Source organism: Ochotona princeps, chromosome 4, assembly GCF_030435755.1.
Source record: "Ochotona princeps isolate mOchPri1 chromosome 4, mOchPri1.hap1, whole genome shotgun sequence".
Taxonomy (NCBI): Eukaryota; Metazoa; Chordata; class Mammalia; order Lagomorpha; family Ochotonidae; genus Ochotona; species Ochotona princeps.
This window is the reverse complement of record NC_080835.1, coordinates 7396075-7423021: the sequence shown is the minus strand read 5'-3', so window position 1 is coordinate 7423021 and position 26947 is coordinate 7396075. Positions and strand designations below refer to the sequence as shown.

Genomic DNA, 26947 nt, shown 5'->3' with positions numbered 1-26947 from the left:
GCTCCCAGAGGGCGCCATCTCCCACCGCAATCTGGGGGCAGAGGCCCACTGTAACCATCTTCTTGCTCCAGAACTGCATGCTGACTCCAGCCTAAAGCCCACACCCTCCTGCCCGGGCCTTCTTCCTAGTGAAGAAACCACTCCACCCAGCCGGGAACAGAAAAACCAGTTCCCCAGGTTTCAACACTCCCCCTCCCCTACCACCTGGGAACAGAAAGTTTGGAAAGTTGGCAGGGTGAGTCTGTCCAGGAAGGTGATCCCAGGGGCCTGAACTCCTGGTGTGGCCTGTGGGCCTTGGGGTCCATTCCCACTGGCCATTCTCCCCGGAGTGCTGGGGTGGAGGGATGAGGGCGAGGGGCCGTCAGCACTGGCGGGAGGGGGTGCGGTGCACAGATCCCGGGCGTTTGGGGATCTTGCGCCAACGGCGCTTGTCCCAGCGGCAGAGCAGCAGCAGGCGGAAGGTGTCCCTGAAGGCCTTGTTGCAGAGTGCGTAGCACATGGGGTTGATGGTGCTGTTGACGTAGCACAGCCAGTAGCCGAGCTCCCACAGCGTCTCAGGGACACAGTCCTTGCAGAAAGTGGACACCAGCACCATGATGTTGTATGGTGTCCAGGTGAGGATGAAGGCCAGCAGGATGGCGCTCAGGGTCCGAGCCGCCTTCTTCTCCTTGACCAGCGAGAAGGTCTTGCGCTTGGCCAGCTCCTTGCCACGGGGCTTCTGGCTCTTGCTGGCCCGGTCTCGCCCCTTCCGGGTCGGCCTCTTGACAGTGTTTGGTGAGCTCCGGGGAGGCTGCTTGGTGGGGGCCTGCGTCTCAGGGTCCACCATGGGTATCTTGATCACCACTTCGGAGCCTGGCTCCTCACCTTCCGAGGACGTGAGGGACTCCATGGAGCCTTCGTCGTCCTCTTCCTCCTCCTTCCAGCTGTAGGCTTGCAGCAGCCGGGGAGCCCGGCAGCAGCGACAGCAGCGGCCCTGGGGTGTCTCTGATGAGCCCTCGGCTCCGGGCTGCGACCTCTCAGAGCTGCTGCTGCTGCCGCCCCCTTTGCCCGGCGTCTCAGAGCCCTGCAGGGCCGCCAGCTCCCGTGCTCGGTTTTCGGTCTCCCGGTAGATGCGCCAGTAGAGTGTGCACATGACTGTGACCGGGAGGTAGAAGGCAGCCATGGCTGTGCCGAAGGTGATGATGGGCTGGGAGAGAAATTGGATGTAGCACTGCCCAGCCAGCACCGTCCGCTCCCCCACTAGGTATTGCCAGAAGAGGATGGCCGGAGCCCAGAGGACAAAGGAGACCAGCCAGGCCAGGCCTATCATGAGGGCTGCCCGGCGGGGGGTGCGCTTGGCGCGGTAGCTCAGGGGCCGGGTCACTGAGAAGTAGCGGTCGAAACTGATGAGCAGCAGGTTCATGACGGATGCGTTGCTGGCCACGTAGTCCAGGGCCAGCCACAGGTCGCAGGCTAATGTGCCAAGGGCCCAGTGGCCCATGAGCAGGTAAGTGGTGTAGAGGTTCATGGAGAAGGTGCCGATGATGAGGTCGGCGCAGGCCAGGCTCAGCAGGAAGTAGTTGTTGACCGTCTTGAGCTCCGTGTTGACCTTGAAGGAGATGAGCACCAGCAGGTTGCCCGTCACTGTGGCCAGGGACAGGAGGCCTGTGGTGATCCCGATGAAGGCCATTTGCCAGGGACCCTTTCCTGGGGCCAGGACTGTGATGTTGGGGCTGACAGCAGGGGGCGCTGAGGTGTTCATGGTGGCCGGCCGGGGGTGTTGGGGGGCGCGGCCCCTTCCTCAAGTCGTGGGACAGGGCTTCCTCAGAGGAGGGGCATCACCTGGAAGGAGAAGGCGGGTCTCTAACGTCTCAGGGCTTTGGGTCACACGCTATCCCTCCCCTCACTGCCTCCCCTCCCCAGTCACTTACTGAGCGCTTCAGTGGCCCCAGGTGTCCTGGCCGCCAGCTCAGTGGCTTTTGGAATCTTGAGATCTGAGCCCTCCTCCCGCTTTGGGTCCCAAGTTTGCTACTGCCAGTTCCTGTCTGGCTTGACTCGTTTGGCAGGGGTTGGGAGGTTCATTGTATATCTTTGGCCCTGCCAGGTTTTCAAAGCATGTCACTGGACCGTGTTCTCCAGCCAGACTGGGTGCTAAGCGCTTGACTGGATTTTCTGATTGAACCAGCGCACCTGTCTAGGAGGAAGAGATGTTATGATCTGCCCCTTCTCTCCAGCAGGCAGCTCTGGCGCTGACAAACTACAGGGCTTGGCCGTGGGGACACAGGTGCTGCACCAGCTCCTCCCCCCTAGCAAGTGGGGCTCCTGTGTCCATCCAACAGGGTGAGCTGGGGAGAAAAAGGGCGGTGGAGCGGGGATGGGTAGAGCAGAACAGAGAGATTTGGCGCGTGCATGTGGCTGTGTGCAAGCGCGTCTGAGTGTTTCTGAGCGTTGTGTGTGTGTGGGTGGGTGGCAGGGAATGTTTGGGGTCTGAATTGGACCCTCTGTGAGGGCAGCAGGGAGAGTTGTGCTGGACTGAGGTGCTTGCTGGGTGGTAAGGGGTTTGGAGCAAAAACGGGCAGCAGGGAGGAGGGCCTCAGCTCCCGGCTACGTGGGGGTCTGGCCCAGATGGGGCGTGGGAGGCTCTCTTGCCTCACCCCACGCTGTTCCTAAGCCCCAGCTGAATGTGTGTGTGTGTGTGTGTGTGTGTGGAGTGGGGGAGGGAGCAGCAAAGGGAACAAGAAGATCCCCCGGAAGTGTCTGGGACCTGCAATCTAGCCCAGGCACTAGGGTTTGCTAGGGAGTCAGACCAGGGGTCTTAGCTACCATCTCCTGGTGACGCTCTTCTGCAGCCCCTGGGGCCAGAGGAAGTCAGAGTGAGGTGGAGGGTCCAGGCCCCACTGCTGTGTGACTCAGAGGTTTCTTCCTGTTCTGGGCAGCCATCTGTCCCTTTCGAGAAGTTGTGGAGGTGGGGAAGCCCCCTCCATTCTACAGGGGAGATATTGTCAGGTGAGGGCCTGCCAAGCCCTGGTGTGCCTTGGGGACCTGGTCTGAGACAGAGTCCAGCGCTGGGCCTGTGGTAGATGGTGTGAGTCTGGGCATCTCCTTGGAGAGCTGTGCTTGCGGGGAGTCAGTGTGCGAGTGAGGGCTGCGGCTGGCGGTCAAGGCTGTCACTGTGTGGCTGAGTGGCCGGGACATGCATCAAAAACCCGGAGTATGGAGCCAGAGTGTCTGGACTGGAGACCAAGCCTTGCTGTTTGTTTACTGGGTGTGTGATGGTCACTAGTGGTAGATCCTTTCGGCCTCCTCAACTGAAAGACGGGGCAAGGCCCACTTGTTCATTAGCTAAGGCCTCAAGGAACTGCGGTGAGGACTGAATGAGTCCAGAAAAGCAGCAGCCTCCAGGAGCAGGCGCACCGGCAGGATGTGTGGCACAGGGAGCGCCTCCTACCTCCCAGGACCTACTTCTTGCTTTAGAAAGGAACAGCAACAGTGGTAACCAAGGCTGCCCCCCGATGCTATTCAGGGGTCCCTGAAAAGTGCTACGGTCTTATGCAATCTGAAGGGCATCGTGGTTCTAGGCAAGTGGTTTCCCCCTCGTGTTACAGGTGAGGGAGTTGAAACTCAGCAAAGCGATAAAGTTTGCAGGAGATCATGCAGGGAGAGGAAGTAGAACTTGCGCCCAGTCACCATGTTCTAAGCTCCACGCTCTGGTCTGGCCCAACCCTGTGGCCATGGGGAGGCATCTGCCAGATAGCTGCTCCGTCTTCCTCTTTGCCTCTCATGTCGCAAAAAGAAGGAAAGAAAAAAGAAGCTTCAAGACCTGGTGCAGTAGCCTAGTGGCTAAAGTCCTTGTCTTGCTTGTGCTGGGATCCCGTATGGGTGCCGGTTTGTGTCCTCTCTGCTTGTGGCCAGGGAAAGCAGTCGAGGAGGGAGAAAGAGAGATATCTTCCATCTGCTGGTTTACTGCCTGAAAGAATCATAATGACTACACAGGAGCCGGAATGCCGTCCTGGTCTCCCACCATGGCTAGCAAGAGCCCAAGATCTCTGGCCATCCCTCCTTCCCAGGAGCCTTAGCTGGGAGGAGCTGTGACTTGAACTGGTGCTTCCTAAAGCGGCTTTCTAAAGTGGATGCCGGCATTGCAATCAGTGGCTTAACTCACTGTGCCACATCACCAGGAAAGTAATGTTTCCATCTAGTATGTTACCAGATGGAAATCAGTGCAAAGTGATCCTCGGTAGGTAGGATGCCCTGTCTCACTTGCCCCGCCCGAATCCTGGTCCCAGATGCAAAATGGAACCTTGTTTACAAAAACAGATAGCTAGCCCACGGACTGCAGTTTATGATTTGATTTTTAGAAATATTACATTGGGCCTCGTGTGGTAGCCTAGTGGCTAAAATCCTCACCTTGCACATGTGCTGGGATTCCATATGGGCACTGGTTCGTGTCCCAGCTGCTCCACTTCCCATCCAGCTCCCTGCTTGTGGCCTGGGAAAGCAGTTGAGGACAGCCCAAAGCCTTGGGACCCTGCACCCGTGTGGGAGACCAGGAAGGAGCTCATGGCTCCTGGCTTCAGATAGGCTCAGCTCCAGCCATTGTGGCCACCTGGGGAGTGAATCAGTGGATGAAAGATCTTCCTCTCTGTCTTTCCTTCTCTCTGTAAATCTGACTTTCCAGTAAAAATAAATACATCTTTAACATAAAGAAATACTATATTATATGTAGTAGTATTTCCCTTGATTGGTTTGTTTCAGTGTGTCCCTCTTTTGTTAACGACTATTTGAAGAGCAGATTTACAGAGAGACAAGGGGAGAGAGAATCGTTCATCATCTTGTTCACTCCCCGAATGGCTACAACCACCAGGGCTCGGCAAGGCTGCAGGCAGGAGCCTGGTCTCCCATGTGAGTGGCAGGGTCCCAAGCACCTGGAATCTTTTCCGCTGTTTTCCCGGAAGCTGCAGGGACTGGAAGCAGAGCTCCCGTGGGACGCCAGCTCCACCTGTCGTGCTTCAGTGTCGCCCGGAGTTCCCCTCTGAGGTTCCGTCCCACCGCGTGTGCCTCATGCATTCACCCCAGTCGTGGCACCAGAACCAGGGCCGTGGGTTTGAAGCTCAACCCTGCCCCTTCCTAGATGTGTGACCCTCGGGGATCACGACACCTAACATTCCCCTGCTCCCCTTCTGTCTTGGCCAATGGGGCTGCAGTGTTCCAGGGGCCCAGCCCTGAAGCAGGTGCTACCATTCCCGGCTCCAATCCTGAGCCGCGACCTGGGCGCTTCACACCGTGCCCCTTCCCCTCCAGTCCAGACCCCGGCCTCAGCCCATCTCGGCTTCCCAGTTTGCTCCTTTGTGGCATCTGGGAGACCTCACCAGGGTTCTGCAACCAACATCTCTAGATGCTAAACACAAGACCCAGCTCCTGAGGCAGCTCATTTATGCTGTGTCCACGGGGCTGGGATATAGGCTCAGGCCAGGGTACAGAGTGGTCTCTGCCCAGTGTAGTCTCTGGCTGGAGGCTCTGGTCTGGCTGAATGTAAAGATGCTGTGATGGGCCCAGCATGGGAGCCTAGCGGCTAGAGTCCTCGCCTTGTGCACGCTGGGATCCCATATGGGCGCTGGTTCTAATCCTGGTGGCCTTGCTTCCCATCCAGCTCCCTGCTTGTGGCCTGGGAAAGCAGTTGAGGACAGCCTAAGACCTTGGGACCCTGCACCTGCATGGGAGACCTAGAAGAGGCTCCTGGTTCCTGGTTTCGGATTTGGCCGTTGCGGCCGCTTGGGGAATGAATCAATGGACGAAAATTCTTTCTCTCTGTCTCTCCTCCTCCTGACTTCGCAGTAAAAATAAAATAAATCTTAAAAAAAAAGGGAGAACCCAAGTACCTGTGTAACTGTGTCACATAATACAATGTAATTAGTGAAGTAAAAATAATAAATAATTAAAAAACAAAAAACAAAAAACAAACAAAAAGATGCTGTGGCACCGTGTGTTAAGCTGCTGTTTGGGTTGCCTGAATTTCAGAGTGCCAGTTGGCATCCCAGCTGCTCTACTTCCGGTCCAGCTTCCCGCTGACGTGCCTGGGAAGGCAGTAGAAGATGTCCAAGTGCTTAGGCTCCTGCATGCGTGTGGGAGATGGAGACCTAGATGGAATTTCTGACCGCTGGCATCAGCCTGGCCAGCCCTAGCTGGTCATTTGGGTAGTGAACCAGCAGATGGAAGATACATACATACACACACTCTCTCTCTATCTTTACCTCTCTCTCACTCTATCTTTAAAATGAAATAAGACAAAAGGTAGATAAAATGCTTTTGGGCAGACATTGTGGCACATCATGTTATGCTGCCTGGGTCATGGGAGGACCCGTTTGATTTCTGGCTCCTCTTGTTCTGTTCCAGCTTCCTGCTAATGCATTCGGGGACACAACAGATGATAACCCGGTGCTTGGGTCCCTGCCGCTCATGTGGGACACCAAGAAGGAGTTCCAGGCTCCCGGCTTCAGCCTGGCCCAGCCCTGGCTTCCGAGGCTATCGGGGAGAGGGCAGGGGGAAGGGAGAAGAGAAGACTTAATCTTTGCCTTTTTCCTTCTCCTTGTCACTGTGCACTGCAAATAAATAATTTAAAAAGCACCAAAAGATGGAACATGTTCAGGGCAGGGAGACTTGTGATAAGTAGCCCCGGGCTCTTTAGTGGTAAGGTTTTCCTGTTTTTACAGTGGTATTTGTGACTACCTTAATTGGTGCCTCCTGTGTGCCAGGCAGGATGTATATCATTACCCTTTCTCTCCAGGCTTTCGCGCAGTCCCCGGCGAATGCTGGCGCCAGGCTACTGACTTTCACGCGTGTCCTTTGTCCTTGGCCAAGCCCGTCCGTGCCCGGCTATGAGCTATGGGGGTTCCAGGGGATAACTGAGAGAAGCCATGGGGCACAGATTCTGGGGGTGAGCTGGACTTACTCCCCTTGGGCCTTACCCAAAGGGCAGACATGACAGTTTCCAGACTAAAGCCAAAAGCATTGACATCCCAGATGGGCACCTGTCCTGGCTGTTCTGCTTCGGTCCCAGCTCCGTGCTTATGGGCTAGGAAAAGCAGCAGGGGATGGCCTAAAGTCTTGGGACCTTGTACCCATATGGCAGACCTGGAGGAAGCTCTTGCTTTCAGATTCAAGGGGTAGTGGAGTAAACCAGCAAAAGGAAGCTCTTCTTCTCTCTCTGTTAATGTGCCTCTCAAATAAAAATAAATCTAAAAAAATAATAATAAACAAAAAGGCAGCCCCCACGCAGACCGTCTTTGCTCTCCCAGGCTTCTCCTCCACAGTCAGAGGCAGGGACCCTTGGCCTAGCCACCCCTGTCCTAGACAGCGACAGAGCTCAGAAGATGCTTCCTGGACATGTGGTTTTGGGGTCAGTGTTTTTTTCCTGTTCAAGGCTGTTAGAGGGCTGACAAGATGATGAATGTGCAGGAATCCAGTGGCTGATGCTCCTGGGGGGACCTGCCCTGGGCCGGGATCTGGGTGCCAGGGATCAGGGGTGGTGTGAGAATTTCTGCTTAGAGACTGCCACCTGGCTCAGAGGAGGCCTGTGGCTGCACCTGCTGTGAGCCTGTTCCCTACAAATGTGGATGGGGCAGGGCCCTAGTCTGCAGCGGTCAAGGCGATGGGGGAAGACCCCCAGGGCAATCCCTGGCTTCAGGCTTTTGTCTTGTTGTGTGCTTTTGGTGATGCCTAGGGTGCGTGTTGGTGTGTGAGGATGTGTGCATTACTGAGTGAAGCATCCTAGGTGTCGTGGGGATGGGTTAGGAATCATCCTGGGAGGGTGTCAAGGAAACAGGAAGTGTTTTTCTGCCCTGGAGCGTGGCCTCCCTGTGAGAACTATCAGGCACCTGAAGTTATCATTAGTAACTGACACCGTGGCTCTAAGCTTCATCTGTAGGATTTACCCATGAGCCGTGCTTGGGAGGCAGGTTCAACGCCCTCAGCTTCCAACGAGGGCAGCTCAGGCATGCAGACCCCAAGGCCCTTACAGGTGAGTAATTGGGACTCAGGCTGTCTGTTTCTGAAACCAGTCTCTGGGACCCTGCCTGGAAGCTGCTCCTGGGGGAGTGCCCACCTCAACTCCCTTGGCCAAACCCTGGGTGGAATCAGCCGGCAGTGAGGACTAAGTCCTTCTTCTTCCCCTCTAAGAACCTGGCCTCTTCCTGTGTGTGTGTGTGTGTGTGTGTGTGTGTGTGTGTGTGTTCCAGCATCATGACATCTCTGTGACACAGGACGACAGTGCTGGGAGAAAGGCTCACCAGCTCCTAGTGTCTCTACACGGGAGCAGTTCCATCAGTCCAGCCTCATTCACGGCTTTCCCCCAGGCTTGGCACACAGTACTTGTTCAAGAAGTGTCTGTGGAATACACGGATGAAGGTGTACCTAGGGAGCTTCTGCCTGACGCAAGGCATGGGTAGTGGTCCTCTGCTCACTCCAGCTCATACACGCACACCCTCAACCAACCAGGACCCTGTTCCCTTGTATGCTACACTTGCCTGGTGTGAGAGCCCAGGAGCAAAACAGGCCAGAGCGTCTCCATCTGTGAAATGGACCCAGGAAACTCTACTTCCCTGGCTGCAGGGAAGCCAGTGAGGTGATAAGACAGACTTAGCCTCTGTGTGCACCTGTCATTCAAGTGCGGGAAAAGAAAGTCAGCCTGGGTCCACAGGGTTAAAAAGATGAGGTCAGAGCCTGTAGCAGACCAGACTGTTGACTGCCAGCGGCAGCCCTGGACCAATCCCAAGGGGCTGGGGATCTGGCTGGTGAGAGGAAGGGGGAAGGAAGAGAGCTGTTGGGGGAGGAGGGCCAGAGTTAGGGAGAGGGATTCCTGAACACTGGGCTTTCCTGGACCTTGCCAGGGTGGGTGTACAGGCAAAGGCCTGAAATTCAGGAGGGAGGAGAGCCATCTTGTGATGTGGGCCTCTAGAGCTGCAGAAAAAGCTGGGGAAAAGGGACAACCATGGGGCGGGAGGAAGAGGTTCTGCAAAGCTGGGCTCCGAGGGCCTCCATCCCGCAAGGTCTAATCCAGTCTAGGCCTTTACTTCCTTACTCAGGCCAGCTCATGCCTGGCCTTGGCAATGAGCAACTAAATAAATGGAATCCCTCACATTTTCAGGTTCCAGTTTCCACTAGCAGTGCCAGCCAGCCCCGAGCGGGGGCAGTAGCCATCAGTTAAATGCTATAGAAACACACTGCTGGGCTGGGACAGGAGCGGTAACCTAAGCCCATTCTCCATCAGACCTGCTCACCCAGCATCGACCTGAACCAGCTCCCCGACTTGAGCCACACTAGGCCAAAGCCTGGCTGTGGGCCATCAGGCCCCAGGCCTCATTCTGCAAGGCCTCTCATCCTCCTCCCCACGTGCCCTGGCTCCTCACTCCTTGCACATTTCCTTTATTCTCTCTTCCTCCCTCCCCCATCCTGGTAGGCATCACCATGGCACCACAGTAGAACAGAAACCCAGCACGAGTCACCCACCTCTCCCGCCCGCCTGCCTGCCTGCCTGCCTGCCGGGGGAGCCGAGTTCCTGCCTGCCTCCTGTCTGGTGCTGCACTCCTGCTGTGCCACCCCATCCTCCTGCTCACGCTGTGCTTGGGGTGAGCGGAATAGGATTTGAGCTCCAACTGGACACTCTCCCCTCCTCCCGCCTCACCATGTTCCTTCTATTGTCCTGAGCGCAACCCTTCCCTGCCTAGCTGTACAATGGGAAGATTCCTTTCTGGGTCGGACCTGAACTCTGCCCAGTCCTTTCTTTGGACTCCCCTTTGCACTTGAGAATCTAGTGCCCAGGCCTCCAGTGTCCAGCCTGGTAGGGGAGCCAGCAGCTCCATCTTTAGCATCTCCTGCTCTTCCTATCTCAGAGAGCTTGCCAAGCGACTGAGGTCAGAGGGCAAAGAACTCTCCTCGGACCCGCTCAGTGAGCAGGTATGGGAGACTGATTCCTTCTGGCTGCCTGGCTGAGGGTCCCTGTGGGCAGGTGGTGGGAGGGGTGAGGCCCTCCCCGGAGACACTGAGGACCCCAGGCTACACATGCCTGAATGGTCTTGGCAAACTGACTGTCCTGTTCCCAGCTGCCAGCTGGGGAGATGGCAGCCCTGTAAGAATCCAAAGCCTTTGGCCCCTCGCCAATTCCTACTTTGTGGCATTTGGGGGCACTGAGATGGACACTGGGCACAGGTACCCATGAGTGGCATGGATCACCTGGATGTAGGACAGAGACCTGTCCTGCAGGATCCTGAGGTCCTAAGAACACGGTCCCCCATGCTGCCTGGCTCCCACACGTGTCAGGGCCACGCTCCCCAGCTGCTGTGGTCATCCCTGTGCTCATCTGTCCCCAGAGAGCCCTGGGCTCTTTGCCTGGTCTCTTGATGGCTTCCAGCCCATCACCCACCTTGGCATCCAGCTTGTCCGTCTGGCCAGCAGCCTGATTCAGTCCATCTGGTGGGGGCTGAAGGTGGATGGGGGTGGTGGGATTCAGGGTGCCCTAAGGGAGGAGAGGAGGAGATTCTGGGACTGGCACCCAAATTAAGTGGGGGCCAACCTCCCACAGGATGGTGGTAGCACAGAGACTGCCTTCTGGACCCCTGTCCTCCCCACTGGGGTGCCGGGGGTCTGTCTGCTCTGTGGCAGCCTCTGGGATCCAGGTTCATTTTCCTAAGGGAGGAAATGTCTCCATCCTCTCTGCTAGCCGAAGCCCAGAAAAACATCAGTGTATCTACTCCAAGTCAGCACGTTTGGAGCAGCCAGTGTCCACACTGCAGCACCCCCTTGGCCTTGAGACCCCTCCCTGCATGCCTCCTTTCTCTGGAGTCCACCTCCATTTCTGTCTCACCCTGCTTTACTCCGAGGACCCTGCCCCCCACCCAACTCAGCGGAGCCCCTCCCCAACCCTCCTAGGGCTACTCACCATGGGGCCCGGGAGAGGGGTCTGTAGGATCCTCAGCCACACTGCTTTTCCGGGGGCCGGCAGCGTCTCCTGGGACCCAAACACCTGGCTCCCGGGGGGAGCTGCACCCTGTGCTGGCAGCGAGAGAGGCACAGCCAGTGATTGGCATGTCCCACCCCCTGGCACGCCAGCCCGGGGGGGGGGGGAGGGAGGAAGGGAGGGAGGGAGGGAGGGAGGGAGAGAGGGAGAGAAAGAAGGGAGAGGGAGCTGAGGGAAGCCACAGGCGGCATCTGGGGCTGGATTATCCTGGAGCACGCCCCCTCTCTCCACCAGGGGACTCACTTTGCACCCCAACAGGGAGGGGGCAGGACATGGGGAAGGAGGGTCCACTAAGGCTAAAAGTCCAGGAAGGGAGAGAAGGCGGCTGCAGGGAGACAGACACCCACACCCGCGCACACAGACGCAGCAGCACACACCCTCATAAAGGCATCCAGTGCTTCCCCCGTTCCTGCTCCCAGCAGGTGCTCAACATGCCCCAACACACATGACCCGGGATTCACACACCTGCTCCCCCTCTCGCACACTCCCTCAGTACAAGCCCACGCGCCCACCCACCCAGCCACACTCCCTGCTCGTCCCCCCTGCTGGCAGGGAGTTGGATTCCTTCTGTTTGGAAATGACACATTGGGCCTCACGTGAGAAGCTCCAACTTGGAACCGACCCAGAGGGCTGGCGCACCGCGGACGTGTCCGCGTGCGGGGCCGTGTGCTCTCGCCGCCGGCTGGCTTTGCTGCCAGTCCCGACGTGAGGGGCCCTGGTTTGCTGGGATGGGTCGCGGGGTGGGGGGTGTGGGCGTGCTCCGTGGCGCTGTGGCGCTTGTGTAAACGCAGGTGACGGTCTGGCTAGAGGTGCACGCGTGTGCCTGTGCTCCGTGTTGCCCAACATTCAGAACTTGTTAATTCTGACAAGTGAGGCAGTCCCTACCTCCCTTCCCGCTCCACCCCCAGCTTCCACTTGGAAGACAGACAGACAGGCAGACCGACAGCTCTCCTCCCAGCCTGTCAAACTCCCTCTTCCACGACTCCCACTCAGGGCTGGCAGGTGCATATCTGGGAGGTGCAAACCCCTTCTCCCCTCTCCTCCTCTTCCTTCCCCCAGCTCTGCCACTGGGCCAGCGGCCCCTGCTCCGTCCTTAGGCCTGCTTGGATCCCAATGTTGCATTTCCGGAGACACGGACCCCGCCCCCACCTCGTTCGGAGGGTGGCTTTGCCATAGCTGGGTCGAGTGCAGTCCTACAGTAGAGACTTGGGGGGCTGGGGGCGGGGCGGAGGAGCTGACAACGGAGGACAGTTGGGGAGGTTACAGGCACTGTGGTGTTTTCCCTCTTGGCCTCCCAGGGCGATGCTGAAATCCCTTTGGTAGGAGTTAGGATCATGACCTCCCTCCCCCTTATGCAGGTCAGAGGCGAGAATGAACTTGCGATGGGCCAGTGTTTGGACTCGGGTCCCGTCCCGGGATTCTGAGCCCAGAGGTTTGGAGTTTCCCGCACAGTGTATATGGGGGAGGACGGTGCGGGGTGGAGATGGGGATGGGAGAAGGGGGCTTCGCTGTTTGCTCTTCCCCTTCTACAGAGGATTTTGGAGGCTCCCCAACTAAGCAGCCCGGTTGCCAATGGAGGTAGGTAGAGCGAGAGTCCCAGGGATTTGGCTAGCAGTCATCAGGTGCCAGTGACGGGCACACGTGGCCAGTACACGCGGGGGGCATGCCTGCTTCTCCTAGCTGGCAGGGTCACCGGCAGGGACCCAGTGCGCTGGCCTCCACAAGTGCGCTTGAAGAGCAGTTCCCCAACCTCCAGCGTCAACCTCAGCGTCACCTGGACGGTCAAGGCTGTGTCGGAACTCCACCAGTCCCAGTCCAGGGGTGCGGCCGCGCGCTGCCCCCCCCCCCGCCCCGCTGGGAGGTTCCGGCTTTGCGGCGGCCGCCTGTGCGCGCACACGTGGCTGAGCGTGGGGGTGTCAGGCCTCCACGCTCCACATCCATTTCCGAGTCTGAATCAGGCTCCCTCCTGCCCCCTCCCCCCCATCTCCTCGGTCTCCCTTTTCGCTTCTCCCACCGCCTCTGCACCCGTCCCTTTAGAAATAAAAACACTTTAGGTTGTGGGCGGGAGGGGAGGGTGTCCAGCTTCCCCCCTACCGCCTCCTGGGTGGCCCCTCTGCAGCGCGTGGTTGCTTTTTGCACCGGCAGCCGCAGAGGTAGGGAGCCGACGCCCCCCACCCCGGCCCCTTTCTTCTTGCTTCTCCACCTGCGTGAGGCTGGGTTCCTTTTAGCAGAGGGGGTAAACTGAGGCAGGGGGCGAGAAAAGGAGGCAAGGCCGGGAGAAGCGCTCCCGCCCGGCTCGCTAGCCACCCCCGCACCCGCGCCCGATTTAGCCGCAGGGAGGCTGGGAACATTGCCTTTATTTTAAGCCGCCGAGTGCCGCACGAACGCGGCTGATCGCGACAAAGGGCTCCGCGAAGCGGCTGCAGGCAGCGCACGTGGGGGCCCGCCCCGCCCCCGCATGGCCCCAGGGCCGCCCCGACCCCTAGTAGCGCGCGCTCACTCTCTCTCTCTCTCTCTATCTCTCCCCCACCTCCCCCGCAGAGGCCGCTTGTGCAGAAGCAGGACTCCCGGGCCGCTGCGCCTCGAGGTTACTATTTTTGGTCGCCTGCAAGAGGATCCACTCCTCCCGGCCACAGTGTCCTCGACTCGCCCCCTACATTGGTGGAGAAGGAGGAGGCGAGGGGCTGCTTTTTCGTTTTGGAGTCGCCCCAAGCAAGTTAGAGTCCCTCGCTAGGTTTTGGCTCGGGTGGAGACGCGCGGGCTTCGCTGAACCCCGGGAGCTAGGGTTGCTCAGGTGAACGCGGCCCGAGGGGCTCCGCTGAAAGCGAAGCTGTCGCGATTATCGGTAACAACTACTGCGCTCACTTCCCCCAAGGAGCCGCCGAGGCTGAGCAGCCGTGCGCCCACTTGCTTCTCATGTGGTTCCCATTTGACAGATGGGTAGATTTCCAAGGGGCGCGCATGCCTGGCGCTTGGTGTGGGCATCCCTGGAGCCATCTTGGGGCTCCTGTGGTGAGGGGATGCGAGACAGCAGGGGCCTGTGGGATATGAAAATGATTTAAAACATTTCTACACTTTCCTCTACTTGTTGGGGATGGCAAAAAGCTGACCTTGAGCCGGTCACCTGCTGCCCCCCAGGGTGCGCATTAGCAGGAAGCAGAACTGGAACTAGGTTGCAGGCCGAATTGGAATGTAATTGTGTCCTGGGATCTGGAAAGCCAGCCTAGCATCTCCGCCCTGGTATGTGGGAGCCACAATTTAAAAAACAAAGACGTCTCAGTTCTCTTTTTTCCCCCTCCCTTTAAACTAGTTAAATAAATAAGAATAATACAAAAAAGAAAAAAAAAAACCGGCAGGGATCTGGGCAGAGGCCGAGAGTGGACAGGGGTCTGAGGTGATCGGGCTGGGTGGGCCCTAAGCCCTGGTGAATTTCAATGCTAACTCTTAGCTTGCTGGTCGGTCACAGATGCAAAACACCGGCTCCTGGCCACTTGGCAGGGTCTGCTTCCGCGGTCCTAAGGGGAGGAGACCTGATTGGGAGGTCTTGCTAGCATTCCCAGGTCTACAAGCTGAACTCAGCGTTCTTCTAGAGTACTTCAGAGGGATGGGGCACCCCCAAAGGGAGAGGCAACGTCCTCGTGGAGCCAGGGAACCCACTCCTTTGGTGGTCCGCAGCCTCCTGCTTTGTCTTGGGCTTGCATATGATCTAGCCACAAAGAGGAGCTGGGCTCCCTCCCTGACTGCGCTTGGGAGACTTGGACTGAGGTCTCTGCCAGATTTCCACGCCCTATCCAGGCAGAGCACGGAGGTCTCTGTGTCTCCCTCTCTCTTCAAGGAGACACTGGAGCCCTGAGGGGGGCTGCAGGTGTCCTGAGGACCCACCGAGGGCTTGGTTAGTAACCAGTGGATCCCATGTGCATGCTGGTTTGCATCCCAGCTGCTCCATTTCCCTTCCTGCTTCCTGCGTACAGTCCAGGAAAGAAGTCAACGATAGCCCAAAGTCTTGGGACCCTGCACCTGCATGGGAAGCCTGAAAGAAGTTCTTGACTTCTGGCTTCAGATTGGATCAGCTCAGCTGAGGCCACCTGGGGAGTGTACCAGTGGATGGAGGATCTTTCTGTCTCTGCTTCTCTCTGTGTATCTGCCTTACAATTAAAAAAAAAAAAAAAAAAGGCCAAAGTCCATCTGGTTTTAGAGCTTGGTTTCAGAGGCGAAGGCACCATTCCCTTCTGACTCTGAGCTGGGTGTCACCAGGTGGGCGAAAGTCGGGAAGCTGCCTAAATCCCCAACCCGAAAGCCTCCTGGATTTGAGCCGGCACATTTGATCCAGGGCACACAGCTCCTGGTCCTTTCAGCCAGACGGGTTAGCGTAGACCGCAAGGAGTTGGGCCGGGGGTGATGAGAGCTGGGGGTTAGATCCCGTCACAGCCGGGCCCCCCCAACGCCTCTCTCAGGGCACAAACTCGCTGTTTCGCGTTTGCGCGGGCCGTAGAGGTGCGGCGCAGACCCAGCAGGGAGGCACGCGTCCCCTGCCCATGGCCAGGGACAGCTCAAAAAATAGGATGGATGGCATCGACGCCAATCCAAGGCTGTTCTTGGTCAGCGGACACTGGGTGCTCAAGTTTGCACCCGCGGGAAAAACGAGTCCCACAGCGGATCCAAGTGAGTCAGGTCCCATTTAGTGCCCTGCCCGAAGCTCGGCTAAGTTTTATTTCCTTCCATTGGATGACCTGTTCTTGAGTCCCCACGAAAGCAGTGACTCCAGAGCGAAGCCGAGGACGCAGGGAGTGGTGGAGTTGCGCTGCAGTCCGGTTCTACTCAGTTCTTGTTAAAGACCTGCGGAGCAGGCGTGGCAACTGCGTAGGTGGGTGTTAGGGGGAGGGCGACTTGCATCTGGGCTACCAGCGTTCCTTGGCCTCAGCGCCCGCCGCCCTCGGTATCTCCCACCGTGCACACTAGAGCCGGTGCAGCTGGATGCCCAGGAAAGGCCTAAGGGGGTGGTGGAGGGGTGTGCGATCCTTGGGGCTGTGGTTTATCTGGTGCTACGCGCCCATTTTCCTTTACAGGGAGAGGAATGAACGCTCTTAGACATCCTTCATAGCTTTGGAGTGCCTCCCCCCAAGGCCGGGGAAGGTGGCGGAGGGGCGGTGCACAAGGAGCGAGAGCTCGTGGCTGGCCTCACGCTCTTCAAGCTTGCATTTTCTCATTGGATCTCAGTAGCTTCACCCTCTGCAGGTCGAAAATCCAGACGCTTCCAGACGCTGCGTTAATCCAGGTTGCCCTCTTGACCACTTCTCAGTTGAAGCTTTGCACCCTTGCTTGGAGCCCCATGAGCTGAGAACTTCCTTGGTGCCAGCGAGGGACTCGCACTCATTTCCTGTCTGTAATAACCCAGGGAAGCTGATGGCACCAGCTGAGGCTGAAATTCACACGACTTGTTCAAGGTTACACAGCCCAGCAGGTGCCAGGGACAGGCCAAGGGGTCGCCCCACCATTCCACAAGGTCCCCCAGACTTTGTCAATTACTCACAATCATTTCCCCACCCTTGGGCTCTGGAGCTGTCGGCCTTTTTTTTTTTTTTTTTTCCCCAGAGAGTTCCACCTTGCCCCGTCCTCTGACCCCCCTTTCCCGTCCCCTTGGCGCCTCCTGCCAGCCCCAGTGCTGATGGCGGCCTTGACCAGGGCTGGAATTGATGGGGAGGTTGCCTGTTGGCCTCACCCACCCGCCCGGCACACGCTGTGATTAACTGTGCGCAATCGAGTTAGGGCCAGAGCTGCAGCTGGAGGGAGGCTGGGTAGGGGGAGGGGCGGGGACCAGGCGGGAAGAGCTGCCGCTTGCTGGGGTTCACAGGGTTTGCGCCAGAAGCTGGACCCCCCTTGAGGAGGTGGAGAAGGGACTGTGCCCAGCCGCTGGAGTTAGGGTGCCTGTGGACGTGGCTGGGGGTAGAGGGCAACTTCCCTTGCCCTTCCCGTTTCTAGAGAGGCCGAAGAACTTGGTCTGTTTTCTGAAGTGGTAGCAACTGAGGGAGGCAGGAGAGCTGGTCTGTCTGGCTTTAGCACAGAGGGGACCTTATTATTTTTGGGGGGCAAGGGAGGGGACAGCCTGTGGGGGCTCTGCTTGTTGTTGACATCCCAGGAGATTTACTTATTTATAAAGATTTATTTATTAACAAAATTTCTCTATTTTGTCAAAATAGAGAGGAGAGACAGACACAATGGCCAGCCAGAGCAGAGCCAATCTGAAACCAAGAGCCAGGAGCTTCTTTAGGGTCTCCCACATGGGTGGGTGGAGAGTTCCAAGGCTTTGGGCCATTCTCAACTGCTTTCCCAGACCACAAAGAGGAAGCTGGATGGGAAGTGGAACAGCTGGGACACACCGTTGCTTGGGGGTGGAGGATTAGCCAGTTGAGCCAAGGATCTGTGCACACAGTCTGCGGTTTCTCCCAGGTGTGCGAGCACCTGCTGTCATAAGTACACATCCAGCCTGCTGTTTAGTCTTCTTGTCACAATAGTCAAGTGTTTGATTCTACAGAATTCGCCCCCCTCCAGGGATGGGGAGCTGGGGTGAGAGCCTGGTCCCAGCTCTGGCCCTTCACACAGGGGCTCGTTGCTCCCTCATCTGTCTCACAGCTAGTGGGTTTCTGGAGTTTCACGAACTTAGAAACCACACAGGCAACCCATAGCATATCCTACTGCCTTGAGATTGGTGAGGAAGCCCTGTTCTAAGGGGGCAGGCTGGATTTTTTTGTCTGGCCCCATGTTTGTCCCTGGGAAGGGAGCATGAGAAACCGTGGGGCTGAGCGGGCAGTCAGCCCCGTATTTAAGATGAATGCATGCCACCCCAGAGGAACTGGCTTGTGCCTCCGACTTTGTGCCAGTGCTGACTCCAGGGCATAGTGGTGATGATTCCGGTGGGTGCTGCAACCCAGCCTGACATGGCCCATCTCCCTGCCCCAACACTGGTACTGGTGCCTAGTCCAGATAGGCATGGCCCTCAGCCCCAGCTTTTGTGTGTGCTGGCGGGTGGCGGGTGATGCTACTTGGCCCAGTTCAGGTCTCCTACCTGTGTGGGTGCTGGCATTCTTTCTGGTTTCACTCCTCATAACCACCTGGTCTCAGCTCCTCACCTACATGGGAGTGCAGTGGCCCAGCTGTAGAAGACCCCAAGATTCATTCCTCCCCTGTCAAACATGTCCTCAGCTGCTCCCACTCCAACACATTCCCAGACGCTTTCCCTGGGCCATCTGCAGACCTCTGCCTGGGAGCTGGGGTGGCGTCCCAGCCCAGTATTCTCGACTTTCCCTATGTATGTATTTCTCAACTATTCTGGCATTCTGGTATAGTTAACACAAATTTGACATTAATCATGCGCAGAATGCCCGCCAACCTATTGACTTTTTTTCCCAGCAGTGCCTAGGTGGAAGGCAACCTAAGTACTTGCCTACAGCTGATGATAAACACATTTTTAAAAACATATATTTGGGGAGCCCGACAGGATGGTTCAGTGAGTAAATCCTTGCTTTGCATGTGCTGGAATCTCATATGGGCGCTGGTTCGTATCCCTGCTGCTCCACTTACCCTCCAGCTCACTGCTTATGGCCTGGAAAAGCAGTGGAGGACGGCCCAATGCCTTGGGACCCTGCACCCACGTGGAAGACCTGAAAGAACCTCCTGGCTCCTGGCTTTGGATTGGCTCAGCTCTGGCCGTTGTGGCCACTTGAGGAATAAACCAGCAGACAGAAGAGCTTTCTCTCGGTCTCTCCTTCTCTCTGTTAATCTGTTTTTCCAATAAAAAAAATTTTAAAATTGAAATATTTGACCCACCTTCCTCTGTACCTTGATCCTCCCTACCCTCATCTGAGGCCCACATAAGGATGCATCCCTTTAAACTATATAAATATTAAAAATAAAGCAAAAAATAAAAAATAGTGCATTTATGGCCACCCTGGTGGCTCAACAGGTGAATCCTCTACCTTGCAGCATGGACATCCCATATGAGCCCTGATTTGTGTCCTGGTTACTTCATTCCTGATCCAGCTCTCTGTTGATGACCTTGGAAATCAGCAGAGGATGGCCCAAGTCCTTGATTCCTTGAATGCACGTGGGATACTGGGAAGAAGCTCCTAGCTCCTGGCTTTAGATTGGCTCAGGTATGGCTATCTATCTCTCCTTCTCTCTGCCTTTCAAATAAAAACAGATATTTTTATAAGTGTATTGATGGGCCTGGCATGTTAACCTGGTAGCTAAAGTCCTTGCCTTGCATGAACCAGGGAACTGGTTCATGTCCCAGCAGCCCTGCTTCCCATCCAGCTCCCTGCTTGTGGCCTGGGAAAGCAGTCAAGGACGGCCCAAAGCCTTGGGACCCTGAACCGGTGTGGGAGACCTGGAAGAGGCTCTGGGCGTCTAGCTTCAGATTGGCGCAGCTCCAGCCATTGTAACTGCTTGGGGAGTGAACCATTGGACAGAAGATCTTCCTCTCTGTCTCTCCTCCTCTCTGTATATTTGACTTTTCAATAAAAATAAAATAAACCTTTTTTTTTAAAAAAGATTTTATTATTATTGGAAAGCCGGATATACAGAGAGGAGGAGAGACAGAGAGGAAGATCTTCCATCCGATGTTTCACTCCCCAAGTGAGCCGCAACGGGCCGGTGCGCGCCGATCCGAAGCCAGGAACCAGGAACCTCTTCCAGGTCTCCCACGCGGGTGCAGGGTCCCAATGCACTGGGTCGTCCTCGACTGCTTTCCCAGGCCACAAGCAGGGAGCTGGATGGGAAGTGGAGTTGCCGGGACCAGAACCGGTGCCCACATGGCATCCCGGGGCATTCAAGGCGAGGACTTTTTAGCCGCTAGGCTACGCCGCTGGGCCCAAAAATAAAATAAATCTTAAAAAAAGAGTGTATTTATTTGAGAGGTAGAGACCTACACACATTGCTCATGTGCCTGCAATTCCTGGCCTGGGCAAGGCCAAAAGTTGGGAGCCAGGAAACTGGGAACCCAGCTTGGATCTGTTGTGTGGGTGGTGGAGTTCCAACTTATCCAGCCTTCCTGCTGCCTCCCAGGGCTCTCATGAGTTGGAGCTGGGACTTGAATCCAGATGCTCTGATGGGGGATGTGGACATCTTCCCCACTAGACCACACACCGGTTCCCAACAGAGCCTTTCCATGGCACATGTACAGTGAGCATTTCAGAGGTAGGAGAAAGAGCACCATTTTGCAAACAATTTTACGACAAGCCCTTCTCACGAAAAACAGCCCACAGGCCTGGCCTCTGAGGAATGGGCTTGGGTTCCTCTGGACTGGTTTGTTGTCCAGCTCTGCTTTTCTCTGGCCCCAGCTTGCCCTGGACACTGCCCGTCCCTGAACCCCTTACTCTAATCGTTACAGTGCCCTTCCTTGCACCGGGCTTCCTATGGCCTCCTTGGCTCAGTTCCGCCCTCCACCAGAGGGCTCCAACATTCCTCCAGCTGCCCCTTGTTAATTCTTTCTGGGTCCTGGCTGGGCTCTCCTGGCTGGGCTGGGGTCATTGTGAAACCTTGTGGCTCCCATAGTTCTTCTGGAAAACCATTGCTAGGTTCTGGCTCCTTGAGGGTTAACAGGCAGCCCCTTTGCTCTCTGTAGCTGCAGCTGTAACCTACTTGCTTTTTGGGCCTGAGCCAGGAACCTGGGAGAGGGGAGAGCAACTGAGCATCCTGCCAGGCCTAGAGGAGAACCCCAGGGGACAGGGATAAGTACAGTAACGCTGTACCCTCCAGCCCTGCCTGGATCAACGCAAGGGAACCTTTGGGAGGCAAAACCAAAAGGTTATAGAACCAGGAACATTCCTGCAAGGTATGTGCTGGGCGGGGTGGGGTGGGGGTAGTGGCAGGGGCAAGGAGAAGATGAGCAAGGTTGGGGGTGGTTAGCCTGGCCTGAGCTGGGATGTCCCATGGGTGTCCTAGCTGGGGATTCTCTAATGAAGTACCATGTCGATGGGGAGGCTGAAGCCTGTGTAACAATTCAGTGGCCGAGACCCGTCCGGCCCAGAGTCATCCCCTGTGTTGTGACCTCACCCTGCACACATACTTTCTGTGCTGAACTTCTCGGGACACCTGCTGTCGGAGGACCTCCCACCTGCTCGGCTGTTGCTCTTGCTCTCCTTTGCTGCCGCTCCTCATCTTCTCTGGCTTGGCAGTGCCTGAGCCAGCTCTTTGGACTGTCACACCCACTCTTCCACCCACACACCCTCTGTGGATGTCTCCAGCACAGGCTTCCTCTGAATATCAGATGCACAGATCCCATAATCTGAAAAATGGGGGTAATGCCTCCATGTCACAGGGCTCTCATGAGGCTCCATGAGCTCAGACATACCGGGTCCTGGAGAAGGGCCAGCTCAGGGTGAGCTCTGTGGCTGAAATTTCAAGGATGGTCATCACTGTCATTGCAACCTGCCAGCTTCATGTCCAGCATCCTCTCAAACCTGAGTGAGTCAACCCCAACTCCATGCCCGCTCCACCTGCAACCTTGTCCGTCTCAGGAGCCAGCATCCTTCTAGTAGCTCACCTCCAAGCCTAGATTCACCCTTGAGTCATTCTTTTCTCATCTCATAGCCCTATTTTTGTCTGTCTTTTCCTTCATTCTTTCTTTCTTTTAGTTTTTTTTTTAATTTGAAAGGCAAATTTATAGATAGAGAGACAAGGATCTTTCATCTGTTGGCTTATTCCCCAAGCGGCCATATTAGCCAGAACTGCCCTTATCTGAAGCCAGGAGTCAGGAACTTCTTCCGGGTCTCCCATGTGGGTACGGGGTCCCTAGACTTTGGGCCACTCTCTGCTGCTTTCCCAGGCTGCAAGTAGGGAGCTGGTTGGGAAGTGGAGCAGCCAGGACATGAACTGACACCCAAATTGTATCCTGGCACATTCAAGACAAGGATTTAGCCACTGATCCAGTACGCCACTCCCAGAAATGGTATTTTTTTTTTTTAAAGATTTATTCATTTTATTACAGCCAGATATATACAGAGGAGAGACAGAGAGGAAGATCTTCCGTCCGATGATTCACTCCCCAAGTGAGCCGCAACGGGCCGATGCGCGCCGATCCGAAGCCGGGAACCTGGAACCTCTTCCGGATCTCCCACACGGGTGCAGTGTCCCAAAGCATTGGGCCGTCCTCAACTGCTTTCCCAGGCCACAAGCAGGGAGCTGGATGGGAAGTGGAGCTGCCAGGATTAGAACCGGCGCCCATATGGGATCCCGGGGCTTTCAAGGCGAGGACTTTAGCCGCTAGGCCACGCCGCTGGGCCCCAGAAATGGTATTTTAAAAACAGAGTTATTTATTTTTATCTGAAAGGCAGATTTACAGAGAGAAGGCGAGATAGAGAAGATTTTTTAAATATTTATTTATTTTTATTGCAAAGTCAGATATACAGAGAGAAGGAGAGACAGAGAGGAAGACCTTCCATCCGATGATTCACTGCCTAAGTAGCCACAATGGCCGGTGCTGCGCCGATCTGAAGCCAGGAGCCAGGAACTTCCTCCAGGTGTCCCATGGGGTGTAGGGTCCCAAGGCTTTGGGCTGTCCTCCACTGCTTTCCCAGGCCACAAGCAGGGAGCTGGATGGGAAGTGGAGATGTTGGGATTAGAACCGGTGTCCATATACTATCCTGGCGCGTTCAAGGCAAGGACTTTAGCCGCTAGGCCACTGCACTGGGACCAAGAAGGTTTTCAATTAGCTGGTTTACTCACTAAATGATCACAATGTTGACAAATCTGACAGAATGTACAAAAAGGCTACTACAAATAAAATGGGGGTTTGGAAAGGCTGTCAGTATGGGGGCTGGAAGTGAGCTGAGCTGATGTGAAGCCAGGAGCCAGGAGCTTCTTTCAGGTCTCCCATGTGGGTGCAGAGTCTCAACAACAGGGACCATCTTCTGTCTTCTTTCCCAGGCCATAAAGCATAGAGCTGGATGTGAAGTGGAGCGGCAGAGACTCGAACTGGTGCTCATATGGAAAGCCAGCGCCATAGGGAGAATGAAAACGACTAACCTGTTGAGCAAAGGCCAGCCCCCAAAATGGTATTTTTTTTTAAAGCCAGTCTAGACTACCCGAAAAAAAAAGCTAAGTTCAGCAAAATTATGCTTCAATGCTATATAATGCTAAATACTATAATGAAAATAGACATGAGACCGCTGAATAGTAATCTATAGCCATTTTAAGGTGTATAGAACCCAGTTGTGTATAAACTAAAATTGAAATGTCAATGAAGTAGTCACAGGATGTAGTAAAGAACTTGCATTTTTTTTAACATGTTGGTTACTCAATACTATGTCAATTAACCTCATAACGTTATAAATTGTTGTTGATGTTATGTCGGGGCTTTTAATTGATAGGGATGATACTCTGCCGTCTCTACCTTCAGACCAGAGATGGTCTGCCCAACAAGCCGTTGAATTTGTCTGGACAATAAGATGCTGGACTCTATGTTTGGTACATACTTGCAATGAAAGAATCTCAAGTGAATTTGAACTGTGGTTATGCAACAAGGTGCAGGAATCCACCATGGGGGGAGGGTTTGGGGATGGGTGGGGGGAATCCCAGTACCTATAAAACTGTGTCACATAATGCAATGTAATTAATAAAAAATTATTACTAAAAAAATTCCAGTATCTAAATTGCTAAGATATAGGAATTTGATTCTTCAAAATATTGCTTTTATGACTACAACTTCAAAAAACATGATTATTCACTTATTTGAAAGAGTTATAGGGAGGATGGATAGATAGATTCTTCATCCTCTGATTTACTCCCCAAATGGCTGCAACTGTCAGGGGCTGGGCCAGACTGAAGCCAGGAGCCAGGGTTTTTTTCCAGGTCTATCACATGGTGGCAGGGGCCCAGGAACCTGAATCGTCTTCTGCTGATTTCCTAGGTGCACCAGCAGGAAGCTGGATCAGAGTGGAGGAGTTGGGACAGAGACAGGCACATTATGGAATGCCTGTCCTGCAGGCAATGGCTTAACCAATGCACCACACTTCCAGCCCCATACTGGCAGCCTTTCCGAACCCACATTTAATTTGTATGCATAATTCCCTCTTTTTTTTTTTTTAAAGATTTATTTAATTCTCTATTTCCTAGGCCACAAGCAGAGAGCTGGATGGGAAGTGGGGCTGCGAGATTAGAGCTGGCGACAATATGGGATCCTGGTGCTTTCAAGGTGAGGATTTATCCAGGGAGTCATTGTACCGGGCCCAATGCATGACTTTCTGAACTGAGTGTTTAACATGGTGGTCACTGTGTGTGGACCAGAGAGTCATGCTTGGGGAAGTTGTCCGTATTTGAGCATTTTCATTGGGGAGCCAGCTGCCTCTCAGGTGTATTAGTAGAGAGCTGGATTGGAAGTGAAGAGCTGGATTGGAAGTAGCACTGGTGCCCATGTGGGATGCTGGTACACAAAGTGAAGGCTTAATCTTCTATGCCGGCGGGAGAGGACGTCTAGCTCGGATCCCGAACCCAGTCCGCCATGTGCCCATGGCTCATGGCGGGCTGGGCCCGGACATGCCTGGGTGCGGCCTGCTTCCTTCTGGGGTGAGTACGCCGAGGGGGGAGGCCTCCGTGACTGGGCATGTCCGGGACCCACCCAACACCCTCATTGGGTGGTGGGTGAACGGGATTGGGGAGGGGCGCAACCTCGGGCCTGCAGGATTTAACTTCCGGCTGCCAGAGGCGAGCCGAGGGCTGCGGGAGAGGACGTCTAGCTCGGATCCCGAACCCAGTCCGCCATGTGCCCATGGCTCATGGCGGGCTGGGCCCGGACATGCCTGGGTGCGGCCTGCTTCCTTCTGGGGTGAGTACGCCGAGGGGGGAGGCCTCCGTGACTGGGCATGTCCGGGACCCACCCAACACCCTCATTGGGTGGTGGGTGAACGGGATTGGGGAGGGGCGCAACCTCGGGCCTGCAGGATTTAACTTCCGGCTGCCAGAGGCGAGCCGAGGGCTGCGGGAGAGGACGTCTAGCTCGGATCCCGAACCCAGTCCGCCATGTGCCCATGGCTCATGGCGGGCTGGGCCCGGACATGCCTGGGTGCGGCCTGCTTCCTTCTGGGGTGAGTACGCCGAGGGGGGAGGCCTCCGTGACTGGGCATGTCCGGGACCCACCCAACACCCTCATTGGGTGGTGGGTGAACGGGATTGGGGAGGGGCGCAACCTCGGGCCTGCAGGATTTAACTTCCGGCTGCCAGAGGCGAGCCGAGGGCTGCGGGAGAGGACGTCTAGCTCGGATCCCGAACCCAGTCCGCCATGTGCCCATGGCTCATGGCGGGCTGGGCCCGGGCGGCCAGTGCGCCATTTGGCGCCAGGCTGTGCCTACTGGCCGCCCGGCCGGGGAGCTCTGGGGTATTGGACATCTGAATCGCTGCTGAGATAGTCTAGAGTGACCCCACTGTTTCTGGGATTTGAGTCAATCCTAAAGATTCCCAATGCCAGTAACTCTTCCTTTGAAGAACTTCCAATCCCTTAATAATGCTGAGCTTTGAACACCTATCAAGTAAAAGATAAGCTCCGGCTTGTGTAGCAGGCTGGCACCTAATGGTCCTCGGAGCAACCACGTGCAGGTGCGTGATTTACAGCTAGGAACGGTCCCAATCTGGGAAGCCACAGCTGGGATGAGGTTCCCACCAAGGGGTGTATGTGCTGGAATGGGGGCTGCGTTCTATCTAGGAAACAGTTGCAGTCACCCGAGGCACTAGTGTGGGCTGGGATTGGATGCACCAGGCCGGTTCAGATCCCAGCACCATCTGGTGTTATGGAGAAACAGGGTAGATGTGGGACTGACTAGGCTGGGTCTCAATCCCCTTCTGAGCCATGTGTGAGCTGTATGTGGGTATGGACGAGCCATGGCTGGGCTGAAACATCCAACAACAAGAGTCAGAATGGGGTGAAAGCCAGCCAGGAAAAGCCACTGTTCCTGCTAGGACAGGAGGTGAACTGAGTAGGGTTGGCTCAAGAACCCCCTGGCAAGCGCAAAATCTGGCATTGGGAGGGGTTCTGATGGAGGAGCCTGGGCAACTCCTCTGGCAGGACACAGTCCCTGCAGGTAAGCGCGAGAAGCATGATTGGAAACAGCCCAGAATAGGCCATGGAAAGTTTCCCACTGGCATGCATTCGGCATGGGTCAGGAGCAGGCCAGGCTGAATCAGTTCATGTCATCCTCTGGCAAATCCGATCACCAGAACAGAGTGTGGAATGGGCCGGGTTTGGTTGCGACAAAACCAGTACACATTCTGGAACGCCAGGGCGTGGTTGCCTGTACTGGATATGAATGCAACACCCATCCAGCACACGTGAGATCCAGGAAGGGAGGGGCAGAGCTGGCGGGGGGGTTAAGGGGCTGGTCCCCTCGCTGGACAACCACTCCCACTGGAGAGTGTTGGCTGGGATAGAGACAGACACGACTAAGCAAGGCTACAACACCTGTGCGCTGCATGTGGACAAGATCAGGGCCACAGCATCAGCTGGCAGAAGCTGGCACTGGGGACTAATTCTGTCGAGTCAAATCACAGGACCACCTAAAGAGTGCATAAACCGGGACAGAGAGACCTGGGAGGGAAAAAGTGGGTTCCCCCTTCTTGGGTCACTATTCCCGTGGGAGGGCATGAAAACTAGGACGGGGGCTGGGATGGCTAGACAGAGGCACTCAACAACATCTGTGAGGGCTGGATGGTTGAGTCGATTAGATAGAACTAAGCTTTAATACCCATTGACAAGTACCAGAGCCAAATGGGATGGGGGACAGACTGGTCTTCTGCTACACAAATTGGCAAACCAGGGTAGGGGGCAGGCTTGGTGGGGGTTATTGTGGGTCGCCCCGACTAGGCTGCAGCTCCCACTGGTTGATGTAAGGGCCGAACCAGACTGGACTGCAACACCCATTGGTTCCAGTGCAACTCGGGACTGAAAACAGAACCAACACAGCAATTGCAACC

At 55.8% G+C, this 26947-nt stretch overlaps 1 protein-coding gene across 1 annotated transcript; it reads right to left on the bottom strand.

Annotated features, from left to right (window-relative positions):
• Positions 1-88: 88 nt before the first annotated feature.
• On the bottom strand, positions 89-11244 carry CHRM1 (cholinergic receptor muscarinic 1). The gene is made up of 2 exons (XM_004596754.2): positions 10913-11244; positions 89-1821 (listed from the first exon to the last, which is right to left on the bottom strand). Exon 2 carries the CDS (start codon positions 1739-1741, stop codon positions 362-364), a length of 1380 nt encoding a protein of 459 aa, XP_004596811.1. The 5' UTR covers positions 1742-1821; positions 10913-11244; the 3' UTR covers positions 89-361.
• Positions 11245-26947: the final 15703 nt, after the last annotated feature.